This window comes from Dama dama, chromosome 9 (assembly GCF_033118175.1).
Source record: "Dama dama isolate Ldn47 chromosome 9, ASM3311817v1, whole genome shotgun sequence".
Classification (NCBI taxonomy): Eukaryota; Metazoa; Chordata; class Mammalia; order Artiodactyla; family Cervidae; genus Dama; species Dama dama.
The window spans coordinates 81,887,783-81,901,920 of record NC_083689.1 but is presented as its reverse complement, the minus strand read 5'-3'; the positions used below and the strand labels follow the sequence as shown (position 1 = coordinate 81,901,920).

Sequence of the window (14,138 nt, the reverse complement as noted above, 5' to 3'; positions counted from 1 at the left end):
GAGGGCATGGCAACCTACTCCAGTATTCTTGCCTGGAGAAACCCATGGACCGAGGAGCCTGGTGGGCAACAGGCTATAGGATCACAAACAGTCAGACATGACTGAGCGACTAATATTTCACTTTAGGGAGTTCTAAGAGCATATCCAATCCTAGTTTCAAGAAACTGAAGTTGTTAGAGAAGAGCCTCAGTTCACAATCTGGTCTAACCACCGGCCTTCAGAATATATAAATATTTGTATATAATGTAATTATCTTGTTTTCCCGCCCCCCATTAGGCAGTTGAAGTCCATATGGTCAATGACTTGCTCAAGGTCAGTGGTAGGGAGGGTATTTCTACTGACCCACCAAGGAGTAAGGCTGTCATGGATCTGTTCTTTTCAGCTGCTGGCTGTGAGCATGATGAATAGCTGAGGGCTTCCCAGTGATAGCTGTAGGGCCTGGGAGCAAGTCAGGAGCCCAGAGGACCAGCAGACACATCAGGAGATACATGCAGAGGCCGGTAAGGGTCTGCTCAGGTTGGCTAACCATTTATTCTTTCAAATGACACTAAAGGCAAAAAGGTGTCTTGTCCCCAAGCTGCACAGCTGTGGGGAAAGGAGGACAGGGTCTTGGCACTAAAGGAGATTTCTAGAAGGCGCTTCCTGGGGCTATAAACCACCCTTTCCTCCTTCTCCCACCTGCCTGGTGGTGTGTCAGCAATCAGCCACTCCTTCCAGGGAAAGGAAAAGGCGAGAAAAGTGACACATCCCTGTGAATAGTTCTGACAAGGGGCTTGGTGGGGAAAGGTTTCCCACCACTGACAGTCAATGGGCTCTTTGATGTGCTTACAGGAGGCCAGGCAGAGGCAGTCAACTTGACCCATCTGGCACCCTGCCATATGCAGACAGAGCTCACTCAGTTACCAGGGGGGGCTGCAAGCAGGGTGCCTTAGCACAGAGGAGGCTCCCTGAAAACATCCTCGCCCCCATCATGGGGTGATGCAGAGAGCACACTCAGGCACCTAGGACACCTGGCCTGCTGCTGGCCCAGACAGCTTCATCTGCTTTATACACTGGGCTTCTGCCTCTGATTACACTGGAAAGAGGAATGCCCCTGCTCATCCCTTCCCCTCGTGCCTAGGCCCACCCCACAACAAGTTTGAAAATCACTGTCTTCAATTCTGGGCTTCCCTGCTGGCTCAGACAGTAAAGAATCTGCCTGCAATGTGGGAGACCTGGGTTCGATCCCTGGGTTGGGAAGATCCCCTGGAGGAGGGCATGGCAACCCACTCCAGTATTCTTGCCTGGAGAATCCCATGGATAGAGGAGCCTGGTGGGCTACAGTCCATGGGGTCGCAAAGAGTCGGACACGACTGAGCGACTAAGTACAGCACATCTTCAATTGTAGCTCCTTAAGGGCAGGTGGTGGTGCTGGTTTAGTCACTAAGCCATGTCCGACTCTTGCTAACTGTAGCTTGCCAGGGTCCTCTGAATATTCATCAGGAGGACTGATGCTGCATATTCCTGAATATTCATTGGAAGGACTATTCATTCCTGAATATTCACTGGAAGGACTGATGCTCAAGCTGAACCTCCAATACTTTGGCCACCTGATGCAAACAGCTGACTCATTAGAAAAGACCCTGATGCTGAGAAAGACTGAAGGCAGGAGGAGAAGGGGACGACAGAGGACGAGACGGTTGGATGACGTCACCAATTCAATGGACATAAGTTTTAGCAAGCTCTGGGAGATGGTAAAGGACAGGGAAGCCTGGTGTGCTACTGTCCATTCCATGGGGTGGCAAAACATTGGACACGACTGAGCAACTAAACAACAGGCTCCTCTGCCCATGAGATTAAGGGCAGGGACTTTGTCCAATAAAGTCTGCTGCCAAAAAAAAAGTGAAAATAACTGAATACACTTTAAGAGTATCAGAGCAGAGATCATGACCTATTCACTTCTGGATCCTCCAAATTGCCTTGCATGCAAAATATGTGCCACAAAACCTCTCTTGCATGAATGGAGAAGCTGGGGGTTGAAGGACCAAGTGTAGGACTCTGTGAACACAGAGATGTGCTCTGTAGTGTGGGTGTGGAGGCTGGTGAGACACTAAAGGATTAAAGTCTATTGTGGCTCAGACGGTAAAGAATCTTCTTGCAATGCAGGAGGCTTGGGTTTGATCCCTGGATTGGGAAGATCCCCTGGAGAAGGGAAAGGCTGGCTACCCACTCCAGTATTCTGGCCTGGAGAATTCCATGGACTGTCTATGGGGTCGCAAAGAGTCGGACATGACTGAGCGACTTTCACTATACAGTCTAAACCGGAGAATGTAAACCGGTGGCTTTCATGTTAAATCAAGCCCACAGATGAAGCTAATTTAGCCTCTAGGGTATTAAAATTTTTTTTGGATTAGTTGCCAATATTAAAAAAAAAAAAAAAATCAAAAGAACTCTTTTCTCGAAAAATGGGACCTCTAGCAGCCTGGGGTCTGTGCTCACTTCCTGGAGGCTGCAGATAGCACCTGGGGTCTGTGCACTGCAGTCTAACATGGCCCACGGCCAAGCGGCCCCTGGCATTTATATCACCTGCCTCACCCCTATAAGCTTCTCAGTTTGCAAGCCCATCTAAACCAGTGTTTTTCAAACTGCAAATTGCAATTTCTTAACATGTGGCAAAACCAATTTAGTGGGCCATGACCAGTGTGAAGAGAGACGCAATATAAAAGAAACTATCAGAGGACTGTCACACAGAAAGACTACACACTGTTTCATGAAACTTTTGTCCATTAGGTAATAATATGTGAGTCACTGTCACAAAGCTGGAGAACAACTGCTCTAAATTACATAGAGCTTATCTCAGAAGAGAATTTCTGAAAATCTGCATGTGAGCAGACGTTTTGGTAATGTGATTCCCTCTGGTAAAATTTTGGGATGGTTGGCTGGTGAGTCACTTCCCTAGATTTGCTATTCTGGAAAGTAATGAGCTCTCTAAACTGTGCTCTCAGTGGAGGCCCCGGCGTCCCAGGTTGTCCCTCTCGCTGTGGGGCTGGAGGATGACGAGCAGCAGGGAAGGGCCCCATGCCCCCAGCCCAGCCCCACCTCTCGGTCAGCGCCTTGCTCTGGGTGTCCCGGGCTGCCTGCAGGTCCTTCTCTAGCCGCTTGCGAGCCATCTCCAGCTGCTCCACCTCCCCTTGGGTCCACTTCCGGGGGCTGATGAAGCGCATCTCCTTCAGCAGCTCCTCCTTCTCATTGATGAGGATCAGCCGGTCCCTCTCGGAGTCGAGTACTCCAGGCCAGGCCTCGCTGTCGAGCTTGGCGAGCTGGATCTTCAGGTTGGCGATCCTGCGGGCCAAGAGGGTGAGCACTGACTGGTGTGTTCAGTGGCAACCCAGGAGCAGCGGGACAGACTGTGTCACCAAGGTTACATGGTCCGAGGAGCACTGCCATTCTCAGAGCATCCTCTTTGACCCTGACTGGCTTCCTTTTGATCAGTGTGTGGTCTCTAGGAACAGATTTTTATCTAACAAACACACGTGGTGCCTACCACCTGCCAATCCTGGCTCGGCAGGGAGGAGGGTAGAGGCAGTGTCCTTGCCCTGAGGGACATGAAGCCTGAGAGAACAGAAGAGGATCCATCACCAGGCAATAGCCTCCTACCGCTAGCTATGTGACCTTGGGCAAGTTGCTTCGTCACTCTGCAGGGAATAACAAAACCTCCTTCCTTGTGGGGTAATGGTTGCAGGTTTTAGGACATAATTCATAAAATGTCCAAGCGCAATATTTGGCACATACTAAGCCAGCACTCAATGAATGTTTCTGCTGCTACTGCGCTCGTTCCCTGATTTAACCACTTCTCAAGCGTGTGATGTGGGGCACACCCCCTGAGCCTTGCATAGAGGAAAACAGTTACTTCTGCGTCAGAATCGGTGTGAAAATGAGCAATTATGTGTTCTGTATGTCTGGCAAGTAAGTGCTGAACCAATGGCAGTCTCGGGCCCACTATGCTGACAGCAAATACTGCTGTTGCTACCCTGCTGTTCTCAGTCCAAGCACCCTGTGAACAACTGCAGACTTGAGGCCAGAGGCTGCCCGTTAGAGTCTTGGCTCTGACCTTCTTAAGAAATCATTTAGGTAACGCAAGCTGCTAGCGCAGTGCCTGCTACACTGCAGGCCATTAAGAAGTGTTATGGGAAGGAGCTGGGAGCCCTTTACTGCTTTGAGACTCAGTATCCTCATCTGTGGGCTTCCCAAGTGGTAAAGAACCTGCCTGCCAATGCAAGAGACCTGAGAGACGCAGGTTCATTCCCTGGGTGGAGAAGACCCCCTGGAGGAGGGCATGGCAACCACTCCAGTATTCTTGCCTGGAGAATCCCAGGGATAGAGGAGGCTGATGGGCTACAGTCCATGGGGTCACAAAGAGTCAGACAAGACTGAAACGACTTAGCACACACGCATGTGTCTTCATCTGGTGGGGATGATACTGGTACCTGCAAGGTGAGTTGTGAGGACCAAATGAAAACATATCATTAAGAGCTCTTTACACAGATGTAAGTGAACCCTTTTAAAATTAATATATTTTTCAAAAAATTGGAACAATCCATTCCTTTAAAGAAGACTTGAAAAAGAAAAGAAGAGCTCTTTATACAAGGCCAAGTGCTACATAGATATTTGGTATGATTATTATTGGATCAAATTAAAATTCACAGTATTGCTAAGAGTATTGCTACAAATACTTAAAAACAATCATGTGTATTTTTATTAATAGGTATCACTACCAGGCTCCTCTGTCCATGGGAGTCTCCAGGTAAGAATACTAGAGTGGGTTGCCATTCCCTTCTCCAGGGGATCTTCCCCACCCAGGGATCGAACCCAGGTCTCCCGCATTGCAGGTAGATTCTTTACCATCTGAGCCACCAGGGAAGCCCCTTCACTCTCCTACCCTGGGGTGGACAGGACCTAGTGGTAATCCTGTGGGACAGGTAGCCAGAGAGGATACGGTTCCCCTAAGACTGCAGGGTCATACAAATGACCAGTATTTGTTGGGGACCCAGGCCTCCAGACCCTCAGTTTAATCTTACCTGCAAACCATGTGGCCAAATTCTTATTTTACCAAAAACACTGTTGGAGACGAGACCTCCAGGCTGTGTAGTGAGAAGTTCACATGGAGAACCACATCTCCATTTGCTCCTTCCCAGCCAAGTGTCTCAGCAGGGACTCTTAGAGTGAATTAATCTTAACCCCATACTCACATATACAGCAGTCCACCAAAACCGGCTTTGGGATAACTGTAGCTGTTATCCAGCCAACTGCTTGAGAATAGGGTGGTGTGGCCAAGTCAGGGGGTGGGGGCACTTTACTATACATGGGGCATTGAAGGGGTGACTGATGCTTCTTTTTTTTTTTTGTCCTAGATCCACCAGGGTCAATCTCCGTATCTTTTTAAAACATATTTTAAAAGTCTTTATTGAATTTTTTTACAATATTGCTTCTGTTTTAGGTTTTATCTTTTGGCCAAGAGGCATGTGGGGTCTTAGCTCCCCAGCCAGGGATCAAATCTGCACCCAAAGCATTGAAAAGACAAAGTCCTAACCACTGGACCACCAGAAAAGTCCTTAAAAAAAATGTTTTTTTAATTTCAGTATAGTTGCCTTACAATGTGGCATTAGTTTCTGCTGTATAGAAAAATGAATCAACTATACATATATACATATCCCCTGTTTTTTTTTATTTTTCTTCCCTTTTAGGTCGCTAATTGAAGTTTTCTTGAATGTACTTTCTGGTGGTGCTTTCCCTGTGTCAGTGCTCCTTAATGATGGGCCACACATCCTTAGGAGAATCTGAAGAAATCTGCTAGACTCACTCCCAAGAAAGGCACACGTGACCAAACTTGGCAACAATCAGACCTTGCGTTACGGCCACCTACCCTCCCTGCCTCAAGCCACACAGCCTTTGCTTCCCCATTCAGCAGGCTACTTTATTCTTTGTCCTTAAACTACTTTTAGGTGAAAGAGGAGGCACAATGTTGGATAAAGGTAGATGAGTCAAAGGCTCTGTAGTGAGAAGTTTAGTGGTGCAACCCTAAAGGAAAGATTCCAGCCCTTTCATGTCTCCATAACTGATCATCTAAGATAGCCACCACTGCAAACTGCAATATATACAGAGTTCAGAGGGGCCAAGAAGTGGTTGTCCCAAGCAGAAGTCATGCCGTTCTGCTGGATCTCTAGGGGGAGCTGAAATAGTGCACAGGCTGTGTTTTCCCCCACCTGGACAGTATCCACTTTCTGCTTCTTTTGTTAACAGTATTCCAAGTTTTCTTTGGGAAACTGAAATGTCCTCTCATACTTTCAGGTCACTTGGTTCCCACAGAGCTGATTTCAGTCCTCTTCCTATAGTCGGGCACATGACTCACGTCTGGACCTTCAGAGAATTCCAATTCCTCCCACCCTGCGACAATGACTGGCTCTCCCAGAAAAGCCAATGAGTCTCAAGCCCAAAGCTTTGTAAAACTGTATGGGGAAGGTAGGCCCTATTTCTGCTGGGATTGCTAGCCTGGCAGTATGTAAGTCTAGAAGAACAGGGGTCATTTTTTGCTTTGACAGAAAAACCTGTTGACACAAAGGCAAGCAGGAAGGAGAAAAGGAGATTGAGTTTATGTGACATCATTTGAAACGCTGGATCCAGCTGTGCCTGAAGCTAGATTACCCCTGCACTTTGCTTCCAGTTTCTATAGGATTCCTGTCATTGCTGCCAAGGGTTTCTGCTGCTCACTCGTTGTTGGCAGAGGGGCAGGGCTGGGTATTGCCACACTCTCCCTGGCCTGACTTAGAATGTCCACGGGCTGGGCAATGTAGCCTAAGGAGGAATGGATGCAATGTGCTTGGTTTCATTTACCATCAGACCTTGAGAGTTTTTTCTTAGAAATACAGGCTCAGTGTATAGGAAGACCATGGACTGTCCAGTTCAAATTCTGAATCTACCTTGAAAAGTCATGAAACATCTGAGATCTTACTTGTCTCTTAACATGGAGAGAATATGAGAGAAGCTATGCTATAAGGTTGCTTTTAAAATTAAGTGAGATGATGAATATACAGATGTTTTAGCACACTGTCTGGACTGTTACAGATTCTCTAAGAATGTCAGCTTTGATTACTATTTTATTTGCGGTAGTGGAACCCAACTGCCTAGGATTCTGTGAAGTCACAGAATATCTAAAGTCCCTGGTGTCTACACAGTTTAAAAGCACAGCTTGTTCCCAGTTGGGCAGGAGACACTGAAGTGGGTGGTAACAGGTTCTAGCCTATTGCTAAAACCCCAGGTGTGCTCTTTCACACACAACTATTTACATGATTGTTGGTAAGCCTTGATTTTAGAGGTTGATTTTTAGGCAGGCAAGTGGAAAGATTACTAGGTTTGAGGTTTAAAGTATGGTTCAAAGCATAGTTGCACTCTTTATCTAAGTGTCCCTGGTTCAGTCATTCCCAGAATTTCAGAGAAGACTAAAGTATGAAGATGATAATACTTACTTCACAATCTTTGTGCGGATTAAACATCAAGAAGTGTGTAAAAAGCAGGCACAGAGCAGACACGCTACAATAGTACTGGGTTGGCCAGAAAGTGTGTTTGGATTTTAAGTACTTACAGAAAAACCTGAACAAACCTTTTGGCCAACCAGTTATTATTGTGGGACCATCCTGCCCCCAGGCCCCAGCCTCTAATTACCTTCTCTTGGCCTCTTCGTATCGAAGGCGCAATCTGACCTTCTCTGCCAGCTGATTGTTGCTGCTGGTACCGAACTGGAGGAAAGAACAGGTCAGGAATTACATGGGTATGCTGGCCAGGGCTGAGCTGGGTTTCGGGGGCTCCTGGGAGACTTGACAGCTTGTGTGGGAAGGAGCTAAAAATAGTATCCCATTATTGAGCTGGCTGGGTGAATCGCAGGGAAGCTAGTTAGGAGAAAAACATTTTCTTTCCTTCAGGCATGGGAAGAGCCCCCAAAGCACACATTTATTACTTCGAGAAGAGAAGCCGAGGGCTCGGAATATCATCTTGCAGCCCCAAAAGGCTTGGAGCTCATTCAGGTCGTAGGAGTCTGGCGGCCAGCTGGCCAGGAGGAAACGGGCACGGCCACCACACAGGAAAGCCACTCTGGGCCCGCTGGGGAGGGCTCCACCATACTCAGGGAGCCTGCAGTCAGCAGTGCAACACCCAGTGACAAGAAGGTCCTAGAACTTGGAAGAAGGCACACGGTTCCTTCACCACAGGTGGCCTGTAGCTGGACAATGGGTAGTGTGAGGATGGAGGGGGCAGCCCCACTGGCCATGCCAGTTTGTCAAGAACTACGAGGCTCACCCCATCAGACATGAATGGAGCTTCTCCTCACAAGTGGGAACACGACTGTAGAAACCACATAGAAGAGCATTTAGCCACGGAGCCTCGTTCACTCCATGTCACCTGCTCCAAGAAAACGAAAGCTCTTCAAAGTTGCAGATTGCCGTGGGTCAGTCCTGCTCTGAGGCTTTCAGAAGCCATGTCTGGACAGCACTTGTGCTATTCATTACTCTAACCAGGGCTGAGCTTTTGAACTGGGAGGCGAGCAGCTGTCTGAAAGCCACATGCATTGCTCTGGGCTGAACAGGAGGGAACTATCTTCTGCCTCTCAGCTGGTGAGACGGAAACAGAATGGCGCTGCTAATCCGCACAAGGAAAACCTGAGAAAGATCCCCTGGTCCTTCAAACATGCTTTCTGTGCAGCATCTAGAGATGCATTCCCGTGACCAGCAAGTCAGGGCTGGCTACCCCTCCACGTCGTCATCTCATGTCATCAGGAGGCCAAGAGGGCTGCAAGAGAACGCGCTCTGGAAGGCTGGGGCAGCACCCAGGCTCAGAGAGAGCCCCGGGCAGCTCCTCGGGCGAGTAACAGGAAGGGTACTCTGTCTCTCGGGGCCCCGGTGGCACGTGATGTGTACTCACGCCTCCCGAGATGTCCGTCTGGGAGCTCACGTCCAGGTACTGTTTCGGCAGTGGGAAACCCGAACTCTCCAGGGAGCTGCTGCTGGACCACAGGTCAGAGTGGGAGCCTCTGTCCGTGCGGAAGCCGTCCTTCAGCATGGCGAGGCTCTGGAGCAGGGAGGGCAGGCTTAGCAACACCCCCTCCATGGAGGGTGCTCTGGGTCTGTCTCTCTAGGAATCTACAAGGGGCCCTGACACCCCACTTCTCCTGTAAAGAGCTACCAGTGGGTGGGGGTATCAACTAGGTGCCAGGCACTGTGCTGGGCCCCTTACAGGGGAGAAACTAGTGTGGACAATGGCTTCGGAGCTGCATGGCCTGAGCTGGGATCCCCTGCTCTGCCACTTCTAGCTGTGTGCTCTGACCTTGTTGATTAACCTCTCTGTGCCTCAGTTTGTTTTCCTGCAAAATGGGAATAACCATGGGTCCTATCTCATAGGGTGATCATATTGACTTTCATATTGTTCAAACAAGATGACCAGTGTAAAGCACTGATTTAGTCAATACTTAATAACTGTCCGTTTTACCATGATCTCATTTAATCCTCACTGCAATCTTACAAGGAATAACCTGTGATTATCCCCATTTGGGGCTTCCTCGGTGGTGGCTCAGTGGTAAAGAATCTGCCTGCAGTGCAGGAGCCGCAGGAAGCCCGGGTTTGATCCCTGGGTCAGGAAGAATCCCTGGAGAAGGGCATGGCAACCCGCTTTAGAGAATCCCATGGACAGAGGAGCCTGGTGGGCTACAGTCTATAGGGTTGCAAAGAGTTGGACACGACCGAAGTGACTGAGCAGGCACGTGTGCACCCCCATTTTATCCATGAAGGAGCTGTTACCTGGAGAAGCTGGCAACTGACAGAGCCAGGATTTGGTCCTGGTCTGTCTGACTTAAGGCTTGGCATGCATAACTGCTCGGCATGAATGGAACATGCCTCACTGTCCACTGATGCCTGGGTTCAGTGTTTGTGCTGGGCTGCGGTCCTGGCAGGGGCTTTGAAATTATCCTCTTTGTCAGAGTGTAAAGCTTCCCTCATCAAGTCATTTACAACACCCTGAGCTTAATTGCTCATCTGCCCGTGGGACCGAAGATAGAATATCTCAGAGGTCCAGGCAGTTCCGCTGAGGGTGGGTGGGATGTACAGCGGTTAAGAGCATGGGCTTCTGAGTTAGGTGTTGACAGGGTTGGATCTTGGCTCTAGTCCCTACTCTCTGATCTGCGCGTCTTTTGCTGTATGCTGGGGATAACCTAGCACTGATATAAGGGGAAAGTGAGGCACAGTACATCACCGCTATCCCCATTTGTCAGTTCCCAGCACAGAGTCGGAATACGCAATGAAATGCTTACAAGGATGCCACATTTTGATGCCAAGGTTAGCGATGTTGAAGCCAGCTCCCGCCATTTGGTTCTGTAAACCAGACGGCTAGAGCTGGTGGCCAGGATGTGACCTTTAAACTAGACCAGAGGGCTTCTGTTCTGGCTCTGCCACTGACACTGGCTGTGTGACCTTAGGCAAGTCACTTCATGCTTCTGAATCTCCATTCTCTTCTCTATAAAATGAGACTAAAAGCCCAAGAGAACTACAGAAGAGAACTCAGGGATCTGGCAGCACATGGAAATAGCCCACCTGAGTCCTGCTTGGCACAGAAAGGTGCCCGGGAGAAACTGGGATGGGGCCCCCGTCACTGGGAGGTCTTATACCTTAATGAGATCTTGCTTTTCCTTTTCTCCACAGGTGATGGCCTTTTTGATGGCTTTTGTTTCTCTCAGAACAGCCTGAGCTTCATCCAGTTTGTAGCTGCCCTGAGCATCTGACATCTTCTTATCGATTCTAGGAGACAGTCAGGGGGAAAGGTCAGACAAAAATAGGGTGATGGATGGGGTTCACCCAGGGAAGAAACACAGACCACAGAGCTTTAGTCCTGAAAGAAGTCTCCTCTCTGCCCCTTCTTCTTCAGGTCCTGCCTATTGGATAAAGCACAGAAGGTCCCTGTCAAATTGCAAATGTCAGTGTTAGGCTGCAGAAGCAACACCATTCTTGAAGTCAACTCTTAGTGAAAGCCTTCCCTGATCATCTCCCTGAGTCTCCAGGCTGGGCTAGATGTTCTCATAACATATCTTGTAGAGCTGTGACATTGCACTCAGTATGTTGTGTTATAATTAATAATTTATGTGGTGGTGTCATCTGATAAGCTTGAATATGTTTGAGTAGTTTTATTATATAGCACAGAACCATACTTCTTTTTTTTTTCAATGTGATCTTCTTTTCCAAATATTTATTTATTTGGCTAAACTGGTTTTAGTTGAGGCATGTGGGATCTAGTTCCCCGACCAGAGATAAAACCCAGGTCCCTGCACTGGGAGTGTGCAGTCTTAGCCGTTGGACCACCAGGGAAGTCCCTTTTTTCTCCTTTTAACATTATTTTATTTTACTGAATGAAAGTCTTTCAATTCTACAGTGCTTTACAATTTTCAAAAGGGTTCACTCACACACATGATTTCATATAATCCCATAATAATGCCTTTTTGCCCTCTACCCCTATGCTGTCCCTTCCCCCTTCCCTCTCCCCGCTGGTAACCACAGTTTTTTCTCTATATCTGTGAATCTGCTTCTTTCTTATTATGCTCAAAGTTTGTTGTATGTAATATCATATAGGATTTGTCCTTCTCTGTCGGACTTATTTCACTTAGCATAATGCCAAGTCCATCGGTGTCATTGCAAATGGCAAAATTTTATTCTTCTCTATGACTAATATTCCATTGTATATATGTACCAAATCTTTATCATTTATCTGTTGATGGATACTTAGATTGCTTCCATATCTTAGTAATGGTAAACACTGTTGCTATGAACACTGGGGTGTGTGTATCTTTTTCAAATAGTGATTTTTAAGATATATATCCAGGAGAGGAACTACTAGGTCATGTGGTAGCTCTATTTTTAGTTTTTTGAGAAATCTTCATACTGTTCGCCATCGTGGCTGCACCAGTTTACATTCCCACCAACAGTGTACAAGGATTCCCCTTTTTCCACATCCTCACAAACGTTTGTGTTCTTTCTGATGATGACCACTCTGACTGGTGTGAGGCAATCCTTTTACATTTCCCTGAAGATTAGCGATGGTGAGCATCTTTCTGTGTTCCCTAACTCAGGTCTCTCAACCTCGAGGTTCCTGGGGCGGGATCACTCTCTGTTGTCGGGGCTGTCCTGCGCACTGTGGGATGTTCAGTAGCACCCCTGGCATCTTCCCGCTCGATGCCGGCAGCGTCTGGACCTTGAGTCATGACAACCTGAACCTGTCTCCACACTTGACCTAATGACCCTTGGATGGAGGAGCAAAGTCACCGCTGCTGAGAACCACGGCCTTGAACAAGCATTTCTTGGGTTTCCCTGGTGGCTCGGGTAGAGAATCCATCTGCCAGTGCAGGAGATGTGGGTTCGATCTCTGGTATGGGAAGATCCCACATGCCACGGAGCCACAAAGCCCATGTGCCACAACTACTGAGCCTGTGTTCTAGAGTCCAGGAGCTGCAACTACTGAAGCCCGTCCACCCCCGAACCCGTGCTCCGCAACAAGAGAAGCCACTGCAGTGAGAAGCCTGTGCACTGCAACTAGAGAGCAGCCCCTGCTTGCCACAAAAAGGGAAAAGCCAGTGAAGCAATGAAGACTCAACATAGCCAAAAGTAAATAAATAAGTAAACTATTTTTAAAAGTATAATGATAATTTTAAAAAAAAGCATTCGTTGAAGTTAATGGCCACACGAAGGAAAGGTTAGAAGGATGAAGAAACCCCCTGCTACCACTTAGTAGCATGACCTTGGGCATGGCCCTCATGTACACGGAGCCTCAGCTTCCTCCTCTGAAAAAAACCTGGATAATGCCATATGCCTCGCCCATGTTCACCGAGCTGTGAGCCATGTTCAAAGGGAGAAGGTTGGAACATGAGGTGAGGAGCTAGGAAGTATAAGACAAATGTGAGGGGTTATAGTACTTCCAGACTGGGGAGTCTGCCGGCTCATCCAGGCCCTACACACAGGTTCATTTTGATAGAGGAAGATGGGGGTGAAGGGGAACAATGCCATTTTCTGAAGGTCAAACGAATCCTATTGGTGGGGGGGCCCAGCCCTCTTGGAGAAGGAGAGCTGTGCCGTGGACAAGGCTTTGAGCGCAGAGAGAAATGTTAACTGCTTCACACCTTCAGCAAAATCCAGGGCGGAGGCTTAGGTTCCCAGTGAAGAAAAGGAAGTTTTGTAGTCTGAGGGAACACCACAAACCCATTATTTCAGGATGAGAAACCACTCCGAGGCTTCTGACCTTCTAGAGGCCGAAGTGTCCTGGACTAAAAACAACCTGAGTGGGGAATCACAGGTTCTTATCCTGGCCTCCTTGTCTGCAAGCGGGGAAGGGTAAGGAGACTTGTCTCACGGCCCCATCCCTTCAGCTTCCTCCTTGGAGGAAGACAAAGCCCCAGTTATGTCTCCCCGCTAAAAATAGCCTGTCTATGCCTTTCGAGGACTTGGGCCTGGGTGAGCCTGCCAGGTCAGCTAAGACTGGTCTCAGATCGAGTTTGAAAACTTCGTCTACAGGGAGCGTTCCTAACAGAGGCCTGACCAACATGCTTGGTGGAGAGGAGGCTCCCCCTAGAGCTGAATGTCCCGGGGCCAGAGGTGGCCCTGTCCCAAATGGAAAGGGGGTGCAGGGGAGATGTTGTATTGTCTGAACCTGGCCGGGGGCTGGGGGCTCTGGGCAGGGGGCTGTGCCCAGCTGTCCCCTGCCAACCGGGTGAGGGTGGCTTTGAATCCTCAGCAGGAAGAGACAGAAGTGGTCTGTCTTCGGGGCCTGGGGCATGTCACATGGCTTCTACCTGACTGCTCTCAGGGGCCTTAGCAACCCAGGCTCTGGAATTTGGCTCCAGAGAGGAGCTCGGACTCTCGGGGACTGGGGAGTAGGGGGAGTGGAAAAAAGGGTTACCATTATGCACTCAGTGAATGAATCTTTTTTTTTGTTTGTTTTAAAGGGAAAGAAAAGTTGCTTGGTTGGTGGGAAGGAGAGGGTGTGTATGTGCTGGGAGGGGTGGGGAGCGGGCACGTGTGTTTTAGGATTTCCAAATTACACGGCTGTCCTTTTTCTAAGCACTTGAGACAGTCACACCC

At 48.5% G+C, this 14,138-nt stretch overlaps 1 protein-coding gene across 2 annotated transcripts in view; it reads right to left on the bottom strand.

The window, feature by feature from the left end:
• WWC1 (WW and C2 domain containing 1) overlaps positions 1 to 14,138 on the bottom strand; it is a 155,953-nt gene that overhangs the window by 41,105 nt on the left and 100,710 nt on the right. The window contains exons 6-9 of one of the 2 annotated variants that reach the window (XM_061151904.1): positions 10,685 to 10,814; positions 8,950 to 9,096; positions 7,699 to 7,772; positions 3,079 to 3,321 (exon numbers count right to left, since the gene is read on the bottom strand). In XM_061151904.1, coding sequence (XP_061007887.1) covers positions 3,079 to 3,321; positions 7,699 to 7,772; positions 8,950 to 9,096; positions 10,685 to 10,814 — 594 coding nt within the window. The remainder of the gene's footprint in view (positions 1 to 3,078; positions 3,322 to 7,698; positions 7,773 to 8,949; positions 9,097 to 10,684; positions 10,815 to 14,138) is intronic. The other variant, XM_061151906.1, reaches the window with a different exon arrangement.